The sequence below is a fragment of the Perca flavescens genome, chromosome 14, assembly GCF_004354835.1.
Source record: "Perca flavescens isolate YP-PL-M2 chromosome 14, PFLA_1.0, whole genome shotgun sequence".
NCBI lineage: Eukaryota > Metazoa > Chordata > Actinopteri > Perciformes > Percidae > Perca > Perca flavescens.
In genome coordinates, this window is record NC_041344.1 from 24,060,893 (window position 1) to 24,083,256 (window position 22,364).

A 22,364-nucleotide genomic window follows, 5' to 3' on the forward strand; every position below is an offset into this window, starting at 1 on the left:
GTGTAGCAGGTGTAATGTTTACCAATGGTCACCATCTTAGTTTGGTGTGTTAGCATGATAACATTTGCTAATTAGCACTTTACAACTAGCAACTAACCCATTAGCAACACATAGTACGAATGAGGCTGATGGGAATAATAGATTTGCAGGTATTTGATCATAAGCCAAAGTTCCAGGGAGGAAAAAAAATTAAGTTCAGTGGCTTTAACAAACCAAAAATATTTGCGACATGCTTCAGGAATCCAGTTTTAGTCCAACTCTTGTATGTACGCCATTAACGATGTTATTTGGACTCAGTGTTACAGTGCTGTATCTTGTCAGACAGATGTGTACCTCAGGGAGGTGAGCTGGAGGGAAAAAACTCATATTTTCCTAATAACCGTGAAATACACCATAAATACATCAACCTCTCCAGTGGATACATCTCCCACATGCTCACTCAGCAGCTCTTCTCCTTTTCTGTCTTAAATATCTGTCCACCTCTGTCTGTCTTGTGCTTGAGTTCTCCGCAAGTTGCTGAATCAAACTCAAGTCTTGCTTTTGCTCTATCGCCCTTCATTTCTTTCAGCTCTGAAACTTTGTATTATTGTATCAACGGTGCTTTAAATTGAGGCTGAAAGAGGTCTGAGCCTACAGGAAAAGCTACAGCACTTGGCACAATACATAAAGCAATTGTTTTCTAATTGTTTTCAGGTTAAAAAGGTTGGACTGGACCACTAGGTATATACAGTATATGGCTGCATTGAGTATGATCAGTTCAGAATCTGATCGTGACCTCACAATACCCTCTTGAGTAAATCTCTTGTTTCCTGTGATTCCCATTTGCACACAAACATAGATTTATTAGCCTCATGAAAATTATTTGTGAGCCTTTAAACGTACGTGTGCTTGAGTAAAATGTGTGTCTGTGTATGTGCACGTGCACTGAATGTGAAAAAAGCTTGACCAATCCTGGAATCAGTTTTTCTCACAGCAATGCAGCCAAAACAATGAAGCCGTTGGCAGAGCGCGGCAGTTAAAACACGGTTCCTTAAGAAAAGAGAAAACAGGCAGACAGACCAAAGAGAACAGGTCTGTCCCCCACTCTCCAACCTTTTTAACCTGTAAACAATTACCGAGCTTCCCAAACCACAGGCTGAAACATATTCCCTGCGGGTTCAGCTGTTCTGTGCGTGTGTTGTTTTGATTTAGTGCACACCCTTACCTCTCCTCCCGCGCAAGCCTGGCCTCTTCCATTTTATCCACATAGTCGCGGCTGTGAGAGACACACAGACAGAACATTTTAAAAACAAATAATCCTACCCTACACCAGTGTGGGCCTCTGTAGACCTGCCAGTGTGAATATGAAATATTTGCACATCATGCGTGCAAACAGTAAAGGTATTGGTGCAACCCATAATTCCATATTTTCTTCTTATCTTTTTGTACGGTAAAATCATCCTCACCGTACACTTAATCGTTTTCTAAATACATCAAATTCAGATATTTTCATTTATATATTTTTGCACTAGCAATTTACATCGTTTTTTTTAATTTGTACAAATATCAAAGTGTAAAACTGTTTCTTGGCGGAATACAGTGACTTCCGGGAATTTATTTTTATGTAATCTATTTTCTAATCTCAAAATACATACTGTAGGGCTGGGCTCTTTAAAAGCCAGCAATGCCTCACCTGTGCTTGTTCCTCTCCTCTCTCTCTATCCTCTGCAGTCTCTCCTCTCTCTCCACACGGCGGCGCTCTCGCTCGGCCGCCAGAGATTCCTGGTGTTGTCGGTAAGAGGAGGACAGAAGACCTCCCAAAGCAGGCCTGAAGGAGGGAGAGAGAGAGGGAGGGAGAGAGAGAGAGAGAGAGAGAGAGAGAGAGAGAGAGAGAGAGAGAGAGAGAGAGAGAGAGAGAGAGAAGTTTGATTACACCACTGCACAGTGCTGTGATTCTCAACAACATTTGGGGTTTGTAAATCGCTCTACATCAGCACAGTGTGATATTAACCGTGTACAAAGGATTTTGATGATGTTCCTTAATAAATGCATCATCTGCTAGTTTTTCCTGAACTATTTTAATCTGTTGCACCATTGTGATGCAAGATGACGGTAAACAGCTAAATATGTTTGTGAACATAACCCATAACACATTCTCCTTGCATAAACAAAACTTCTATATGTGTAAGTATGCATGTAAGCAACACGCCATAAACTATTCTCCATGGAGGTAACAGGAGCAGCTTCCTAACTGGGGAACCAGAGAGCTGAGATCACGTCGTCACCATTAATGCACCACATGGCTGCACACAGTCCACACTTGTTACAGTGTCGGCTTTTTAAACACATGAATATGTACTTATATGTGAACATGTTGACAGTACACAAGTGTGTATTGTAAGAATGTTTTCGTGTGCGTGTGCAGGCACATTGGTGCAGTCATCTCACCTGGAGCTGGTGGGCGTACTCGGGGTGCTGTGAGAGGAGTTGGACAGGAGACCTCCATTCCTGGGTGAGAGAAAAGGGTGAGAAAATGGGTGACAGTCAGTGACCTCTCCAGTCACCCAGTTACACGACACCATATCAACCAGTGCCAAAGCTGGTGGCGAGGTACGAATGTGACACCTTGTTACATAACATGTGAGTATGCTATTGGAGCAACACCAGAGTGACCCTAATTCATCACGGCTGTGGTGTTTATTCCCTTATGTTTCTGGAAAATCCAGGCCAGGTGTCTCTCCTCACTTACCTCATCTGAAAAGACACTTATTATCAATATATTTACCTTGATGAGTCATTTAGCAAGTGTTAGCAGGCAACAATTTTCTTTTTTAAGCTATTGTTATGTACGTTTTTGGTATAACACACAAAATAACAGAGGTAAAATATAGTAAATATGCACTATCTACCATAACAGGCAATATATAGGTATGGTATACTTCATATGGAATACAGTTCTATCCAACAAGAAAGAAATCTTACACAGCAATACAGTGAATGGAGAAAGTAGAGCTGAGAAAATGCAACGTTCCACTAAAGTAGTCATACTAAGAAGCTGCTGTTCTTGAAAAGAAGGGAAAAGCTGTGGCTCTGGGAAACATAGTGCAGACAAGTGCAGACTATCCACGCATTGACAGATTTAAGAACAAGAGATGTGAAAGAACAAATAGGTGATAATAAGAGTTGACAGGCTGAAGGTGAAAAGCCGTGCAGTCAAAGAAGTGAAAAGAACTGGTGAAAAGGGGGAGGTGATGAATAACAAAAAGTGGTGCCAGGATGGTGTGAGGATAAAAGCCCGAAACGGAAGTGGAAATTGAAAAAAGAAAAGTGGAACGTTGAAGAGCGGCAAGGAAAGCTTTCTGTGCTTCTTGAACTCATGGGAGATTGAGTTGTGTTTGTCCGTCTGACCTGGGAGGTGTCGTTTTGGGGGACTCCTCACTGGGTTTGGGCGGAGCCGGGGGCGACGGCTCCTCATCGAGGTCGTAGGAGAAGAGGTGGAAGGGTGAGTGGGGCATGTAGGGCAGGTGCTCGGGGGAGAGACGGGAGCTGCCGCGTGATGGCGGGCTGACCTCCTTGGTCGCCGGGACAGTGACGATGGACCTCTTCCTTGACAGCAGCGTGGCCAGAAGGGAGGGTGGGGCTGGGGGGCTGAGAGGGGAGGAGACGGGAGGAGAGAAGGTGGGGGTAGAGGGGGAGTGGAGGGTGGGTGGTGGAGGTGGTTCAGGTCGATTCGTCTGCTCCAACTCTTTTACATTCTCCTTTCTGGAAGTGATGGTGATGGACTGGACGGTTGTTCGGCGAACTATAGGTGGAAGATGTCTGGCCGGGCTAGGAACAGAGGAATGGATTGAGAGTAATAAAAGGATGAAAACGGCGCAAATGAAAGAGAAGTTGTACAATATGCACCCCACTGGAGGCGTAACCAAGTACATAGGCCACAAGGAGATCAAACCAACCAGATTTACAACTGAAAACAGCGACAAAAGAGACATGAAATAGCTTTGTGGCTTTATATATAGACACCTTAGCTATTAGAAGACCACAGGCCATTATTTCCATGTTACCACTATATGTCCTAAAATACCTGAGGGTGGTCAGTTTAGACACTGTATCAGCCCTCTCCTGCTCATCTGAATCAGACTCAGTCACTGGAGTCTCCTCTTCCTCCTCATCCTCTATCCCATCCTCACATTCCTCCTCTCTGTAGAGGCGGGGGGGAGGGGATGGTGGAATATTTAAGGGTAGGATTGAGGGAGAGAAGATGCAATACATATATGATAGGCATGCACATGGAAATCACCACTGAAGAAAATAAAGAGATAGAACAGAGGAAAAGGATGAAGATGATGAGATTGATGTGGAAATAGTGCTTACAGATGCACTATCAAACCAAGCAAACATTAAAGACACTCAAAGACATCAAACAAGGACAGGACAGTCATAAAACTGAGATAAAGTGATAGAAAAACAAATGGATTAGGACGAGAAAACAACACTGAAAGCGGGGAAAAAGGGGGATGAATGTTTACCATTACACACACACACACACACACACACACACTCTATGTCTCCAGTTAGGAAGTTTTACATGCACAAATAGACCAAAAATTATGACAAGGAAGAGGGAAAGGAATGCTAAGAGGAGAATAAGCCGTGGCTGAAGAGCTGACTTGAGATCAGTGTCACCAAACAGTTTTGTCTAGTGAAACCAGATGAGCCTTGTTGCCGAATTAGCGTGTGCTGCCAGGTGTCGTTCCACAAGACTTGAGCCACCTGTGTGTGTGTGTGTGTGTGTGTGTGTGTGTGTGTGTGTGTGTGTGTGTGTGTGTGTGTGTGTGTGTGTGTGTGTGTGTGTGTGTGTGTGTGACGAATGGGACGGCCAATAAACTGTTTTTTTCTGTGTGTGCATGCATAATATGAAGCAGACTCTGACAAAAACAACTTTCACCCATCACTTAATTCAGTAAACCACTATGCAAGTGGATCATACAACTACCGGTATGTACGCTTTAAAGCTACATTGTGTAAGAATTTCTCCCATCTAGCGGTGAAATTGTATATGACAACCAACTGAATATTACTTTCTAGCCTCTCCCGTTCCGAGCGCGTTTTAACTCTTACGGTTGCCGGATTATTCCAAGAAGTACGACTTTGTCCGTGAGTGTTCCTTCCAGTGTAATAATAGTTGTACGTTTTCGTTATTTTGGTACCATTTCATTGCTAGTAAACGTTAGTAAAGTATCAGCGTGATCCTCCATCTTCAACAGGCTTTCAAATCTGCCGGCAGATTGAGTAATCTCCCCCTGGCATTCGTCACGGTGCCACTGAGTATAAAAGGCGGAGCTATGTCCCTCTTTGGCTAATGGATTTTAAAGATGGAGGCGCAACATGGCTGCCGTCATTCGAGCGACTCGCTCGTATGTATTCTGAATGATTCTGAATGGCAGATTCTGCGTGTACGAGAATACTTTGATTAGTTGGTGGAAGTAATTACACATGAATGAGCACATATTTTTGAAACAACAAAGTTTTTTTTTGCTGAGAATCAACTCAAAACATTACACAATGGAGCTTTAAGATACAAATGTGTCCTAGAATGCACACTCTTACATACAACCGCCATTTTAATACTAGCGTAAGCATGGGACATAATCTGCTTCGTTCATGTTATGCCCTGACAGGATAAAGAGATGAAGGGAGGAGGACATAGAGAGGAAATATTTACCTGTGGTAAACAGCTACAGTACAGCTGGCACAAAATTCCACTTTTTTTGTGCATACACACACAGCGCTGAAATAACGTGTAAGCTCAAACCCTGAAGGCTCGTGCAGCTGCTGAGAACTTTTTTTAAATTTCTTTTAGTGGAGCACAAGTCTGCACCAGTGCAGATTAAAAACCCCACTGAGAGTGCTTTATGTGACATGAGACACACTGGGAGCTGTTAACAACATGGAGGTGAGGAGCAGCGGTAGGAAAGCATGGGCAGAGGGCCACAGAGATCAGCAGGTCAGGTTTTTGAGAGACCTTTTGAATTTACATGGATGGGAGGAAACCTGACAGTGCTCTGGAGCAGAAAGTGTTGGTACAAGACGGTCAGAACTTGTCCATTAGGCTCAGTTAAGACATGTGCGTGACTAAATATTTGGCACCAATCATTCTTTATACCTGCTAATAAAACCAACCCATGTATGACACTTTTTTTTTTTTAATCAACATGAAACTTGTTAACTCTGACACTCCTTCATATTCCTCCTCTCTCACCTGCCACTCATGTCCCCAGGTCTCTGTCCATTGAAAGGCTGGAAGCCATCTCTCTGTGGGGACGCGGGGCTGCAGGGGGACGCCTGACCGGATCGCCCAAGAGAGGCCCTGCGGCTCCGCCTTCTCTCCAGCCCACGCTTTTTGTCCCCGCCCCCAAGGCTGACTCGTCGGCGGTCCCGGCGTCCCGTTGGTGGAGGCTGGCTGTCATCGTCACCATCTTCATGCCGCAGGGTCATCTGAGGGAAAAGTTGATTGGGTGTGAAGTGGGAGCGGTGACAGGTGCTTTACACAGGGCAATTTAGTATAGAGCAAATGTACTATAAATACTGTATGGAGTCATATTCACTGGATGTGAAAACTGTGTGTCAATAACTAGCTGAAATCTGATCCTTAATAAAAGGCAAGTACCAGCTTGCAATATTTTCCTTGTGATCTTATGACTTTTTGTGTCTCAAACCTCATAGATGTTGAGCTGCTCAACCAAGTCCAGATCGGTGCCTTTCCGGCCCAGATGTCTTTGGGACACTGTCTCTATGTCCTGTTCCTCCAGACAATCCAGCATATCGTAGAATGAGTCCTGATCAGGCAGTGCTGCAAGCGTCTGCAAAAAGAAAAGATGTAACTGAGGTTTAAAATATTTTCAATTTAAACATTTTGGTAGCTAAAGTCGTTGGTAGCATATTTAGTTATCTATTTTGGCTGGGGGAGAAATTCCTGAGATGCCACTATTAAAACCTGTTAAAAATGTTATGGGAAAGCCTTGGATATCTTGTGCATAACTCAAGAATTCAAAAACAAAAAAAATTAAATGAATGAAGTACCAGTGGTCATAGTAGAGTTATATTTTCTTGTATCCAGAGAAAATGAATGATATAAAGCACATAAACAGTCAGTATATAGACACTAGAGACATGCAGACCTTATTAATGAGGGTCATGGCGTAGACCAGCAGCTCTGTGTCCACTCCATCCTTCTCATTCAAGATCTCCATAGTATTGGACCACGGCTTACATCCTGGAAATCAGTCCATGACAAATAAAAACATGAATTACTTTGTCAATCTCTAACATAATATAATACAACATTAATGGACAAAGCATCTGGTTTGGCTAAGTGCTGCAAATGCGGAAGTCTATGAGAAAGTGACCCACTTCTCACTTGATTTATGACCTCAGTAAACATTTTCATAATGAGTTTATGGTCTCAATCGCTAGTTTTAAGTCTTCTGCAACACAGAATGATGTTAATTTTTTAAATTATGGTCTCGTTGATTTTTAAATCTGCAAAAAAGCAGAGGTTGTTTTAGGGCGAGGCTATGATGTGATTGCCAGTGAAAGTGTGTAACGACACGTTAGAGTGTAAGGGCTCCTCCCTCTTGTCTACAATCGTCACATCCACAACCAGGATGTCTGCGCCTGTAACGGCAAACTCGACGACTCATAGCAGATCTCCACAAACCAATGGGTGACGTCACACATGCTCTGTCCATTAATATTAACAGTCTATGCTCTCTACCCAACCACCCCTCCATACATGTTAACCTGGGCCAGAAACCAGTAACAGTAAATAGCACAGGCTAACAGAATAATGAATGGCAAGTTCCTCAGCAGCTGGCGGCATGTTGACTTGTTTATACCTCTCTTGGTGTCCACAGCGGTGATAGCTTCTATCAGCAGCGGGCCGTTGGACTCAGAGTACTCCACAAACACCAACAGCAGCTTTAGAGTTGTTTTCACCACCAGACGGAACTAGAGGGGGGATACAAGGTTAGAAACTCACACAGAGACAAGAAAGAATACAAACAATGGAAATATTATGTCATCATGTTGGAAATAACTTTAAATCATCCTAATATTATTTTATAACAGTATTTCTGGAATTCACATAATGCAGATTTAGCAGAATTGGCATTAAGGAATTTCATATACACCGTTCTTTATTTATTTGTGTACTGTATGTGTATATCTATAAATAATATATGTCTACAAGTTCCTCTACATTATAGCCCATGTTATGTATGTTTTTGTTTAGATGGCTCAATGTAGAGGATTTAATTATAGGTAAAGATAGGAGAGCATTTGTTGTATATTGACGCTACCAAGCAGAGTTTCAGGAGCAGGGCCCCACCTCAAACACGCCTCTTCCAGTATTCCTATAAAAACCCACCTAACCCTCTCCTCTCATTCGCTCCCGCATTCTGCACCCTTCCCTCCCACCCTCTTTCTGTTCCTCTCCTTTCTCCTCTTCTTTAGGTCCTAAGGGGGTCCGTTGTGCCCGGGTGCTACGGCAGATTCCATACCAAAGCCTCCCCAAACGCAGTCAACATCAAATCAACTAATGACTACAAGCGACTTTACGTCTCGCATTCCAATCCTCTTTCATTATTAAATTGTTCAAAACTCATCTGGTTGATGGTGTGGTCCTTGCTAGTGAATGTGCTATTATATGTCCATATAGAAAATAAATCTATTAAAGATTTTTTTTTAATTATTATTTACTAAAGAAACAGAAACAATACAATGATGGCATTTAGGCACTGGTACTCTCAGTGCAAAGCAGAAATGTACCTTCAACAATTGTGAAAATACCACAAAGCTAACAAAAGACACCACACTCAGTTCAGGACACAGAATACAATCAGTAGCAGATGTGTTTCTTTGTTTCTGGGTATAAAAGCTAAAAATAAGTGTGTGTGTGTGTGTGTGTTTGTTTTTTGTATGTACAGTATTCTCAGCTATACCTTCGAGCCAACAAGAGTGTACAGCCACTGGATTGTCTCAGGGTGCCCAATGACACCGTTCATCCCGTCTACATACAGCATGATCTGCCCCAGAGCTAAGAAAGGGGAGGAGAACAAAACAAAAAGTTAGAGAGACAGGACAGATATAGGAAGTGATTCAACACTTGCTGTAAACAAACCAAGCACACCAAATGGCAACTGTTTGCAGCACACAGGCCCATCAGTGGCTATATATATATATATATATATAACAGGGAAAGGGAGTTTCCTTCCCTATGCTTTCGGGTCATTATGACAAACAAAAACACAAAGAGCAGAACATTAAAATGACTCCAGCCTAACTGGTATTGTTTCTTAAAGTATTTCCCATTTTATATGTAAAGTAGTTGACATGTGTTTCTTTTAAAAACAGTGGATTAAATAAAAAAGCTTTAAGTGTGAGGGATTAATTACATCCAAACTCTCAAAGTGAAAGTGAAAGAGACATCTTATATTTACCACATGCAGAATATAAGTTCTTGTGACAAGTGAACAGAGCTTACATACGCTGTGATCAAGAGAAGAAGAGAGCAACTTGTATCTTCTTCAACCATGTATTTAGACTCTTATATCTTCACTTCTTGGACAAATCATTGTGACAAGAAAAGATGTAAGAAAAGAGCAGATACTGTTGATGACTTTCATTTCAGCACCATCATCGTGAAAGGACAGGCTTATATGAAGGAACTTTTCATCAACGAGGAAGAATTTTTATGACTACGACTTCACTATTCTCTCGGATTTGTCTCAGTGTATGAGAGGTGCAACGGGGTCAGCAAGTGCATTGTGGAGATTTATTATCACTCCGTTCGAAAATAATACTGGCACCATAAGCAGAATGCCATGACTGATTCAATATCTCCACAAATATAAACTGGTAAAAGTCACCTTCTGCCTCTGGGAACAGTATTATTTCCAGGTGAAGCCGTCATGTGGAGCTATTTTTTCATGCTCCACTGTGATCGGCACAGCTGTTTCAAAGCTTTGATACAACTAATGAGACTGTCTGAGAGGACAATGATTCATCACAGCACTTAGCCTTCCCTTGCCCGTGGTGCACCTGTGTTCTGTAATATTTCCATCGCTTTATTTGGTGAAAGTGCTCCCAGATAAGCCTAAAACAATCTTTCAGAGATAATGTGCTTGTTTATTTCATACATCACACATTCTTCAATTGGTTGACATGCAATAGCACAGTAAAAAATATGGTGTTATTCTGATTGCGCCTATATACCCAGTGACGGTGACTCTCATCCAGCCATCTAAAGGCCGCATGAATCAGTTCCATCTGCAGTCTTTAATAGAAGTGATGCACATTGTCAAGCCACAAATATTCCACTAGGTAAAGTTTGTACAACCAGCAGTGCAGACCATGGGTTCACACCAACCGCGACGTTAAATCAGGCCAGGGGCACCCCTGCCCCTAACCTACTTACTACCTCCCTACTTCCGGCGTCCATGCTCGGACCGCACCAATCTTCAAACTCGCCCTTCCTTCCGATCTCAATTACACACCTGTTAAGTTTGATGAGCGCATCTTGCAGAGTTGTGACGCTACCATGGGGAAAAATCTGTCCGCAGAGTAGACAGACAAAAGGAAATGTAAACACCTGGCAAAATACTCATATCAACCTCTGTGGTACAAGGACCACATTTTCCATGACACACACTTATACCCCTTTTCCACCAATAAGAACCAGGTGCTGGTTCAGAGCTAGAGCTAGTGCCGGTTCGGAGTTGGTTCGACTGACGAGCCTCCAAAGAACCGGTTTGCTTTTCCACAGGCTAAAGAGCCAGCACAGAGCCAGGTCTTACGTCTTTCCCAGCAACGTTAGCACGGTGGCGCCAAACACAAACACACCATCAACAATGGCGGACGTTGCTTTGCTATTGATGTTCATGGCTTTGCGGACCTACATCGGCATCCAAACTCGGCGGATCCCAACGTGTTCGCGCGGCTCGCCTTTATAGTGCAAGAAAGCAGCTTGTTTCCTCCTCTGAACACTGCTGTTCTTGTTTAATTGCGTCCATCGCATTTATCTGCTAATTCAAAAATGGCGGTCACAAGTTTCTGTTCGTCTTGTTGGTCATGGTAACCCCGCCCCAGCTGCTGACTTAAGCGGTTCTTAGTTCTGGCCCAGCAATGATTTGGTGCTACTTAAGAACCACTTTTACTGGTTCGGAGCTGGTGCTTTGGTGGTCTAAAAAACAAAGAACCGATTTGAAACTAGGCTCTGGCTCCGAACCAGCACCAGCTCTGCCTTGGTGGAAAAGGGGTAGCAGACTCTCAAGGTGACTGACCAGAATGTAGTGAGATACAGAGCGAAGTTTGAAAGAAAACTGACGGTTGGCTGACACAGACCACAGAGGTGTCACGGGCTGTGTACGAGGGTAAAGCACTATCAGCATGTCACCCTTTCCTTTTAGAGGGAAAGCAGCAGCTGTTGTGTCCCACTCCCTCCCTGCTGTATGTCAAAGCACAGGACGGATTAATTACATCCAAACTCTCAAAGTGAAAGTGAAAAAGACATCTTATATTTACCACATGCAGAATATAAGTTCTTGTGACAAGTGAACAGAGCTCACATACGCTGTGATCAAGAGAAGAAGAGAGCAACTTGTATCCTCTTCGACCATGTATTTGGACTCAAATTTGAAAATTGAAGTTTTGTCTTTACTTCTTGGACAACTCGTTAAACCGTATAACGAGAAAGGACGTACGACATCAGCAAATATTTTGTCTGTTGATGACTTTCATCTACACAACCTCCTTGGAAAACGACAGGCTCTTGTGAGGGAATTTTTCATTGATGAGAAAGAATTTTTTGACCCCAAGTATGACTACGACTTCACTAATCTCTCTGATTGGTCTCAGTGTATGAGAGGTGATGAACTGTATGAGCGGCCAAAAGGCTGGTACCGCATGGCCTTAAAAGTCAAAGGTAAATATCCAGACGGAAACACCTGGCTGGGCACAAAAGGATGGAGGAGTCACTCTGTACCTGGAGAATGGCCTGTTTCCTACCATGGAACAAGCTTAGATGGAGCCAAAGGAATCATCAGTAGTCACTACAAGGCAGGAGACAGAGACAAGTATGGGAGAGGAATCTACTCAACACCAGACATACACGTTGCTGAGAGAGAGGGGTATGCCAAGACCTTCACATCGAAGACGACAGGGAAAAGTTACAAAGTGATACTGCAAAATCGAATCAACCCTGAGAAGAGAGTGATTTGCAAACGATCTGATTACTGGCTCATTCCTGTTGATGAAGAAGCGTCTACCAGGAAGGAGAAAAAGATAGTGGAGAGCTCGATTCGACCTTACGGCATTCTGATCAAGGAATTAAATGACAATGATGACGATGATGACGATGATGTTGACGATGATGTTGACGATGACGACGACAACTTTTACTTTATTACTCTTGTAGAGAAACACTGATTTAAAAGTTTGTAGGTGCTTGAAGAACTACCAGCCATAATTAGAAAATATTTCTAAGATTCCGTGTTTAAGAAACTTCAAGAAAATCAATATGATGGTTCATTGTTTCAAAGCATCAGTGCTCTGATGATTAATTGTTATTTTTACTATATATAAATAAAGAATTGTAAATTATTGTCCCTTCAGTGTTTTATGGGTGCCGGGGTGTTTGGGGATTTCCTACAGAGACTCTTACAGGTTTTATAACTGGCTGTTTAATGGTCAGCTGACACAGACCACAAAGGGACAAAAGACTAAAATCATGAAGGAAATTGAATTAATATGGAAATAAAAAATAGTTTGTTTTAAGCCTGAGTGGTATTGTATCCACTGTATTTTGTATCACATAAAGAAGCATGTTGTTCATTTAATATGAACATTAGTTGAGATATGGTTTCCCTCTCACTGGAGTTTTTATTGCTATACTGTATTTCATAATATAGTATATATAGTTATATGTTTCATGCATTACCATTGGACTTTAAATTATTCACTTTGTTCTATTTTGGGGTATGGTAAACACTTATATACATTGCAGTATGCCACTCTAAAAAGGTCAGTAAAGTAGAGAGCAAATTACAGTAAACAGGAAGGGAGTGTGCAAGAAAGACAGAGACAGAGCTGCACTTCTGATAACAGGGACCCCCTCCAATACATTATTTCATTTTAGTTTTTCTGTTACCAATCTCAATAGTTCAGTATTATTATCCATAGGTATTAATCATATTATCACAAATGTTTATTTATTGGTTCTGTTATTATTATTTGTATTATTAATTGTGATTATTAGTAACTCTCTCACACACACACACACACACACACAACTACATTCTGTTACGTTTGTTTTTTGCAACCTTTGCTAATGGTTATCAGCTGTTGCAGTCAGGTGTTGAGGATTATTACAGAGCACTATTGTATGTATGTTTCTTTTCTTTTTCATTATTTAGCTTAACAATGTTCTAAATATATTTTGTATTAATATTATATTAGATTCAAACTGTGAGTCATAATGAAAGTGAAAGAATTCTCCTATCAGGTTTTACCATGTGTTGAATCAAACTTTCAGTGCAGAGAGAGAGAGCTCAGCTCACACACACATCGTGAACAAGACAGGAAGAGAGAAACTTTGCTTTCTTCCTCTTCGACCATGTATTTGGACTCAAATTTGAAAATTGAAGTTTTGTCTTCACTTCTTGGACAAATCGTTAAACCCTATAACGAGAAAGGACGTACAACATCAGCAAATATTTTGTCTGTTGATGACTTTCATCTGTACAACTTCCTTGGAAAACAACAGGCTCATGTGAGGGAGTTTTTCATTGATGAGAAAGAATTTTTTGACCCCAAGTATGACTACAACTTCACTAATCTCTCTGATTGGTCTCAGTGTATGAGAGGTGATGAACTGTATGAGCGGCCAAAAGGCTGGTACCGCATGGCCTTAAAAGTCAAAGGTAAATATCCAGACGGAAACACCTGGCTGGGCACAAAAGGATGGAGGAGTCACTCTGTACCTGGAGAATGGCCTGTTTCCTACCATGGAACAAGCTTAGATGGAGCCAAAGGAATCATCAGTAGTCACTACAAGGCAGGAGACAGAGACAAGTATGGGAGAGGAATCTACTCAACACCAGACATACACGTTGCTGAGAGAGAGGGGTATGCCAAGACCTTCACATCGAAGACGACAGGGAAAAGTTACAAAGTGATACTGCAAAATCGAATCAACCCGGAAAAGAGAGTGATTTGCAAACGATCTAATTACTGGCTCATTCCTGTTGATGAAGAAGCGTCTACCAGGAAGGAGAAAAAGATAGTGGAGTGCTCGATTCGACCTTACGGCATTCTGATCAAGGAATTAAAAGGGAGAAAAAGATAGTGGAGAGCACGATTCAACCTTACGGCATTCTGATTAAGGAATTAAATGACCATGATGCTGGTTCACTTTTTTCTGCAGTAAACTAACATAAAGTGTCTTATGAGCTGTGGCTCGAGGGCCTTTAAAGAGTGTTATTCTAAGCTTATAGTCACTTTGTCTGTTACCATACTGTCTTCACAATGTACAACTTACATTGACGTTCAATCCATTGTATAAACCAATTAACAAAGCTGTGTTGGGATGGAAGATCAACAACACGGGCACTTTATATTTGGAGTTTGTTCCTAACATAAAAGCTTTAGTAAGTAATACAAAAATGTAAAGATCTGAAAATGTTTTCTCAGTCAGCTTCTTACTGTGAGTGGCCTACGGATCCTACAAGCACAATCCATTTTCCGTTAAAACTACAATCATTGTGTTACTTCACGCCAGAGATCTGTATCTGTGCTGTGTCTGTGCTCTTCTTACTTTTCGAAGTTCTTGAATTCTTGAGTGTTAATCTCCTCATAAATAATAACAAGAGATGCTTTGTTATTTTTTTAACTGTTGTAGAGAAACACTGATTTAAAAGTTTGTAGGTGCTTGAAGAACTACCAGCCATGATTAGAAAATATTTCTAAGATCTCGTGTTTAAGAAATCAATATGATGATTGATTGTTTCAAAGCATCAGTGCTCTGATGATTAATTGTTATTTTTACTATATATAAATAAAGAATTGTAAGTGATTGTCCCTTCAGATTAACTGGCTGTTTAATGGTCAGCTGACATAAACCACAAAGGGACAAAAGACTAAAATCATGCAGGAAATTGAATTAATATGGAAATAAAAAATAGTTTGTTTTAAGCCTGAGTGGTATTGTATCCACTGTATTTTGTATCACATAAAGAAGCATGTTGTTCATTTAATATGAACATTAGTTGAGATATGGTTTCCCTCTCACTCGAGTTTTTATTGCTATAAGGTATTTCATATTATATTATATATAGTTATACGTTTTATGCATTACCATTGGACTTTAAATTATTCACTTTGTTCTATTTTGGGGATTGGTAAACACTTATATACATTGCAGTATGCCACTCTAAAAAAGTCAGTAAAGTAGAGAGCAAATTACAGGAAGGATGTGTGCAAGAAAGACAGAGACAGAGCTTCACTTCCAATAACTGCCAACCACAAGTGGTTTTTCCCCTCCAATACATTATTTCATTTTGTTTTTTCTGTTACCAATCTCAATAGATCAGTATTATTATCTGTAGGTATTAATCATATTATCACAAATGTTTATTAATGGGTTCTGTTTTTATTATTTGTATTATTAATTGTGATCATTAGTAACTCTCTCTCTCACACACACACACACACACACACACACACACACACACAACTACATTCTGTTAACATTTGTTTTTTGCAACCTTTGCTAATGGTTATCAGCTGTTGCAGTCAGGTGTTGTTGATTATTCCAGAGCAGAATTGTATGTTCCTTTTCTTTTCTGTTTCATTATTTAGTTTAACAATGTTCTAAATGTATTTTATATTAATGTCAGTATTCATACTTGCAATACTGTATCTGATTTTGGTCATCAGTGAGTGAGAGACACTATACCTCTCAATATGTAGTTCTGGTAGTTCTGGTCAGCTTCTGCTCCCACCTTGATGAGACACGTCAGACCTTCAGCCATCACAAACTCATGGACCAGATCTTTGTCATCCTGAAGTAAAACACACAACACAGGAGAGAAAACTCATACAATACTCTCTGTATGCATACAGAACCATACAAACTCCCTCTTTACAACTCATTATTGTATTAGTGTATTCAGGTTGCATTCTCTGTAGTGGCCACATGGTGTCAGTAATGTGTAGGATTAGGACTAAAGTTGACAGTGAACAAACTTTCAGTCCCCCACTGGTTCAGGACAGCTGATACACTCACTCCATATGTCAACAGCTATGTGTTTTGCAATTTGTTACTTTTGATAGATAATCTTCAATATCATATACAAAGCTGAAAGGATGATGAAAGTTCTTTAAGGTAGTTGTCTGACCAAAAGCTCTGAAACGGTGTTTGGTGTGTAGGATTAGGCAATGGTTAGGGTTAGGGTTAGGGTTAATGTTAGGTGCCTTGAAGTCGACGTTGGGGGCTTAAAACACCATCGAGCCTCTGAAACGCAGATGATGCATTCGGGTGCAAGTTCTGACGTCTCATTTGTGCTCATTCACTGTTTTGTTTTTTGGAAAAATAAGCATGGACCTTGGAACAAAGTCATGTCATTGGTCAAGGTTGTGTGTAGAAACCAAACTGCACAGAGCTTTTGGTTAAAAGGAAAGGGCCATTTTAGTGTGTGTCAATTGTAATAATGATAATAAATGCTGCAGTAAAGTTCTCATATTGCTGTATTGTTGGTGTTATTCATGATGATGTTTCCTCACCTCATGCTTTAATTCCCTTTTACATTAAATTAATTGTGTGTGTGTGTGTGTGTGTGTGTGTGTGTGTGTGTGTGTGTGTGTGTGTGTGTGTGTGTATGTGTGCGTGTGTGTGTGGCCTCCTCACATCTTAAAATAAAGATTCACACAAACACAAACACCCACACATACACACACAGTGAGAGAAATGCCACGTTGATGGAGATCCCTGTCATCATGGAGGCACACGGTGGCCACAATAACCAACTGTATTCTGCAAAAACAAACTGACAGTAACTGCATGTGAAATATGTGTTACCTGAAAGATTTGCTTTAGAGAGAACAGTGCCCTTCTCAAGTCACGTCCATTGGAGTTGTACAGTCTTTCTGGAGACAGAGAGAGATGCAAAGAAGTGGTTATTTGTCTATAATTCAACAAACAGTGAGAAGGCTTTGCTCATACAAAATGTGAAAATATCAAAACATTGTTTAAGCAAGTTTTTTTTTTTTTACACAATCTGTAATTGTTCATTACCCTGTGCACCTTTCATCTTTCACCAATCCTTATATGTTTCATGACTAGATCAATAAAACTTGGAAGTAAAATGAGTCTCAGCTGTGCAAAGGTTGCACAATAGTTTGATATGCAGAGGAACACCAGGGAGTCCATGGACCCAATCCCACCGCTCGGCTCCGATCACCTGCGGCAGGAACTATACACACTTTCCCCGCTTGCTCACTCACAGAGCAACATGTGCGTGGTCTCTCTCTCTCTCTCTCTAATACACATACACACACAAGTTTCAGTGGTGATTAGAGCTGTATTGGAATGTTAATGAGCCGCTGGCCGGGGTTCAATGGTGAGGTATTCAGGTCACGACACGGAAAGCACTCAGAACCAACGACTACGAGCTCTAATACCACCACACTGATATTTAGCCTTATTATTTCAATCCTTGGACACAAATAGATCATTAACATACTTTTATGATATAACAGAGCCTTAAAATGGTTATTGTGATAGTGTGAACTACACTATCTGACTACTTTTCACATAGCTATGGTTATATTTTAATGTTGATATTTGATCTGAAATTAGCATTTTGTTAAAAAAAAATATATTGCTTAAAAACCACAAGTTCCAAATTCCTCCTGTATGTCAATGTCTATATATCTATGTATCCATATGTGTGTACAGACAATACAACAATACTACTATTATGAAACCTATGACATTTTGGGAAGAATGTGTAAGAGAGTTGTTGATTCAACTCTTATGGTCATTTTTAAAGCTGTACTTATTTGTAAGCTTATTATACTTACTTATTATACTTTTGCCTTCCCCTGTATGTACACAATTACTTTGATTTGCATACTATACACCTACATAGTACTTGTACATTCCACTATAATTAAGTGCTCTGCATTAAGCTCAAAGTCTGTTCAGTTGAGTGTTCATAATCTCCGTTTGTGCATATCAACAGTTGTTGTGCATTCAGCTGTGTGTCAGCAGGAGGGTTGTGAGTCTGCGTGTATAAAGCCAAAGAGTTTGCGTGATGATGACAAATCCTGCAGTCTATCAGTTGGGGGTTAAAAGCATACAGAGGTAAGGCCTGCTGTCTGTAGCTCAGTGGTATCTGCCATTAAGCTAGACAAGGCTAACCCAAGGCCAGGGTCAAAATCATTATCATTCCGCATACAGATGAAGAATTACAGGCCTGTCTGTCCCTCCATCTGCATCTGTGATAGTCTACAGCAGAGATGATCAAATCATCCAAATCACTAGTGCCAAGAGGCAACTGGCAATAAGTGCCAATGTGGGAAGAAGTAACCAAAAAAAAAAAAAAAAGCAAAGAATATGGTACTGTAGGAGCGAAAGAGAGGAAAGAACATATCCAAGAGTTGGACTAAGACAAGGGTGTGGAAGGACAGGACAGGACAGGAAAGGAAAGGAAAGGACAGGAAAGGAAAGGAAAGGAAAGGAAAGGAAAGGAAAGGAAAGGAAAGGAAAGGAAAGGGTGACTGACCACTGTGTACAGGCCAGGGTCTGATTTGAGGAAATAAAGCCAATAATCAAGGCAGAGGAGACAAATGAGAAAGCCAAAGACGTGGAATTCCCCTTCTAAAGATACACAAACTACATATGTCTCTGCCATGTCTTTTGAGTAGAATGCAGATATTTAACCTTTTCTGAACTAGTGCAGCTGATTGGAAATATGGTGGGTTTACAGTAAGGGCCTGTTGAAGGGGACAAACCACAGGTTTGCAGTGTTCAATTCACTTTTCCCCTTAAAATACTAAAAACATAGAACCAAAGAAGTCAATTTCTATAATCGATCAGCTCAACCGATGATTAGCTGCACTCATATAATGTGCGTGACCTTTCATTTGGTTTAATGTTATTTTTCTTAAACCGAGTAGAACTCACATAGGTGACGGCCGCAATGATCACAACAGAATCCAAACTGTGCCTCAGCTAGAACTCTTTTCAAATAGCCATTTTGGTCCAACTTCCTTGTTCTCGTTTCTCTAGGTTTCCCTGGAAATCAAGTGGCCACTGGATGATGTAGAGAACACTCCGTCAGTTAATTCAGTCTGTCACGTGTCACGTGTAATGTTCATGTTCATGATCAGGCCGTGAGTGGGGCTGTCAGGATAACCTTTACCAAAATGTCTGCTGTCCATCAGGAGCAAGTCAGCAGCAGTGATAAGCCTGAAACTTCATTCTAAAAAAATCAATGGGACATTTCCCCATTGGCACAAAGGGCTCCAGCTGTCTTAACACTGCGTGTCTGGAGTGATAGTGCATTCAAGCTGGAAATAATTCAAACAAATGACTCTCACCTTCAACCTCTCGACCAAACAGCTTGGCCTAATAACACTGCCTCAGTGCCTGCATTTCTCAAGAGGTAGACTAAAATAACAGCAAAAACACAAACTAGGAAGATGACACATCTTAAAGGTCCAGCGTGTAACGTGTTTAGTTGTTCATTATCAAAATCTATGTTGCCCATTCACAGACTTGTCCTTTTTCATGAATATTTACCACCAACATCAATTCCAAGTATTACTTTTGGCTTGAAATTTTACATTTGCATTCACATGAACTGGGGTAGACGCTCCATATTCATGCGCCGTCTTGAAATATGTTAGCCGATAAGGGACATACAGGACATATTGCTCCGCCTTTCGCGTTTTTGCAGTCACATGATAAACTCAGGTGCTGCTAATGCTGCTAATGGGTATTGTAGCTACCCGGGCCCCGGCAAGTTTGAAGAAGGAAACATGGAGGACCACACGTATTCAAAATCCAAATTTCAGGAACAGGAGTCTTCTTCATCGCCCAGAAAAAGAAAAAAAGATATTGAAAAGAGCAAGAGACCGGCTTTTTGAAGTGTGAAGGCTACCGTAGCTGTAATACGTACGTTGAACTGCGTGGCGCGAGAGAGTTGATTGCGATATATGATCTCAACGCTAGATGGGAGAAATTCCCACACATTGGTCTAAGAGACAGAGGAGTCCGAGTAGATGTGGGAATGTGACGAGGAAGGAGAGGAAAAAAGCAAAAGAATGTTTGTTTTTTTGAAAGGGAGGATGTGCCTGTCCACGTGTCTTTTGCTGGCCATTCTCCTTTTTTCCTGGCCATAGATTTTATTATTGTCACAAGAAAAGCTGAAACACTCACTGGGATGTGTCATTGTGGTTTGTGTGTGTGTGTGTGTATGTGTGCGTGCGTGTGTGTGTGCACAAGCCTATGTGTAAGCCGGTGCCTGTGTTTGCTGAGTGCAGACAGACAGATGAAGGAAAGACAGAAAGGCACATTTCATTTATAGGTTCGCTTGGAGTTTTACTGTTTTGTTTTGGAGGACTCGCAGTTCTTGTCCACACTGTTTCACCATGACCTCACATGCACTGCAATATGTCGAGTCATTTAGTCCCATATTCGTCTTACATTTTTTTTAATTATCTTAAAGCAGGGGGGAAAATCCACCATCAGAATGAGTTATTTCCACTTGTTTCTGATGTAGTTACCTCTGTTTATAATTTAATCCAATATGACTTAAACAAAAGCATTGGTTCCATATGCCTTTCATGATGTTTAACAAAGCACAAAAGACACACCAAGTGTCTATACTCCATAACTAAAGCCTCTTCCAGTAAGCAGGCTCTCTTTATAATACCAGCTTTATTAAAAGAGTGACATGGACGCTGGAGTCCAGTTACTGTTGGAGCTTGGTTTACACTCTCATAGGGTTTATCACATCCTAAACACCACAAGTGAGGACCCAACAGATATGAAAAGATGTCATCGTGTCTATTATGCATCATCCGATTCTTCTGTTTGTTTCTCATTCTACTAATGTTTAAAATCCCTCCAAAAAGGCTCAATAATGGGTTAAAAGCCCTGTTAAAACAAATGTATAGAGCGCAAGGACTAGATTAACTACCATATGTGTTTCAGAATATAGCAGAAAAATGCAATGGAAGAACCTGTATGTGCATTAGCATGCGTGTGCATGTGTGTGTGGGCGTGTCCTCTGCGGTGAAACAGGGATTCCCTCAGTGCCGAGTCTGTCTGTTAAGTCGTTCAGGAGTGGTCAGAACCCTCCTTCCCTTCCTGCCATAATGAGATTAGTGCTGTGACCCTTCAGCTTTGACTAATCCCTCAACATTTACTGCACCAGCTACACATTTACAAACAGAAAAACACACAGGCCAGCTCAGGCTACACTAGGCCTAATCCACAGCAATACTAGAAAAAAAACGCACTCTACTTTGTTGCCCTGCAACGCATCAAATGCGAAAGCCCAGAGTCCCCAATTGACTGAAGTCTAATTGTGTTTAGTTGGCCTCAGCAAAGGGCATCAACAGTAATTCTACTCTAGTTAATCCTCAGATTTAACAATAGGCAGCCAGCTCAGCAGATGTTTCTTAAAAGTCAACCTGGTTAAAAACCTGGTGTGAAGGTGAGATTCTGCAAGCTGACAAGAGAAAAAAGTTTATAATGCCAACACAAAGGAAGCCCAAGGCAACGGATATCCGGCCTAAATGAGTGAAATCCGAATCCGAAAAAGTCAAGGATATAGACTAGCAACTAGTTAATAGATACAGTGGACAATTTGGCAGCTAAAGCCAGACACTGCATTTCCCTCGGGATGATATGTTTGTCAATAATGCGTTTATAGCTTGTTTCCATAGCTCTCAAGTGGTCGAAAAAATGTGTTATTGCAGGTTTAAATAAAAATGCAACTGGCTAAATTAAAATGTATAAATGAATTAATTATAGAAAGGAATAATAAAGTAGACTGTTGAAGCCATTGCAAAAGAATCCTATGATGCAGCTCCTCTCATGCCCACTAGATGCTGGCTCCAAATACAAAGTGAAACTAGAAAAAACTAATTCTGTGTATTTTTGCAGAGGAAGTTGGGGTATCAGCAACTTGACGTTACATATTAAGCTACATTCATGTTGTCCTAAAGCATAAGAGCTCCAATAGAACGGTTTTCTTTATTATATCCCTTTTCTAATCCTTTTTCCAGCCATAGCTTAAATGTTGAGCATCATTCAT

The 22,364-nt window shown here is 40.9% G+C and overlaps 1 protein-coding gene across 2 annotated transcripts in view; it reads right to left on the reverse strand.

The window, feature by feature from the left end:
* fhod3a (formin homology 2 domain containing 3a) overlaps positions 1–22,364 on the reverse strand; it is a 67,535-nt gene that overhangs the window by 19,284 nt on the left and 25,887 nt on the right. For both annotated transcript variants that reach the window (XM_028597981.1, XM_028597982.1), the window contains exons 4-13: positions 17,114–17,181; positions 15,992–16,097; positions 8,982–9,076; positions 7,878–7,989; positions 7,161–7,255; positions 6,699–6,842; positions 6,242–6,477; positions 2,428–2,487; positions 1,673–1,807; positions 1,205–1,255 (exon numbers count right to left, since the gene is read on the reverse strand). In XM_028597981.1, the coding sequence (XP_028453782.1) occupies positions 1,205–1,255; positions 1,673–1,807; positions 2,428–2,487; positions 6,242–6,477; positions 6,699–6,842; positions 7,161–7,255; positions 7,878–7,989; positions 8,982–9,076; positions 15,992–16,097; positions 17,114–17,181 (1,102 nt within the window). The remainder of the gene's footprint in view (positions 1–1,204; positions 1,256–1,672; positions 1,808–2,427; positions 2,488–6,241; positions 6,478–6,698; positions 6,843–7,160; positions 7,256–7,877; positions 7,990–8,981; positions 9,077–15,991; positions 16,098–17,113; positions 17,182–22,364) is intronic.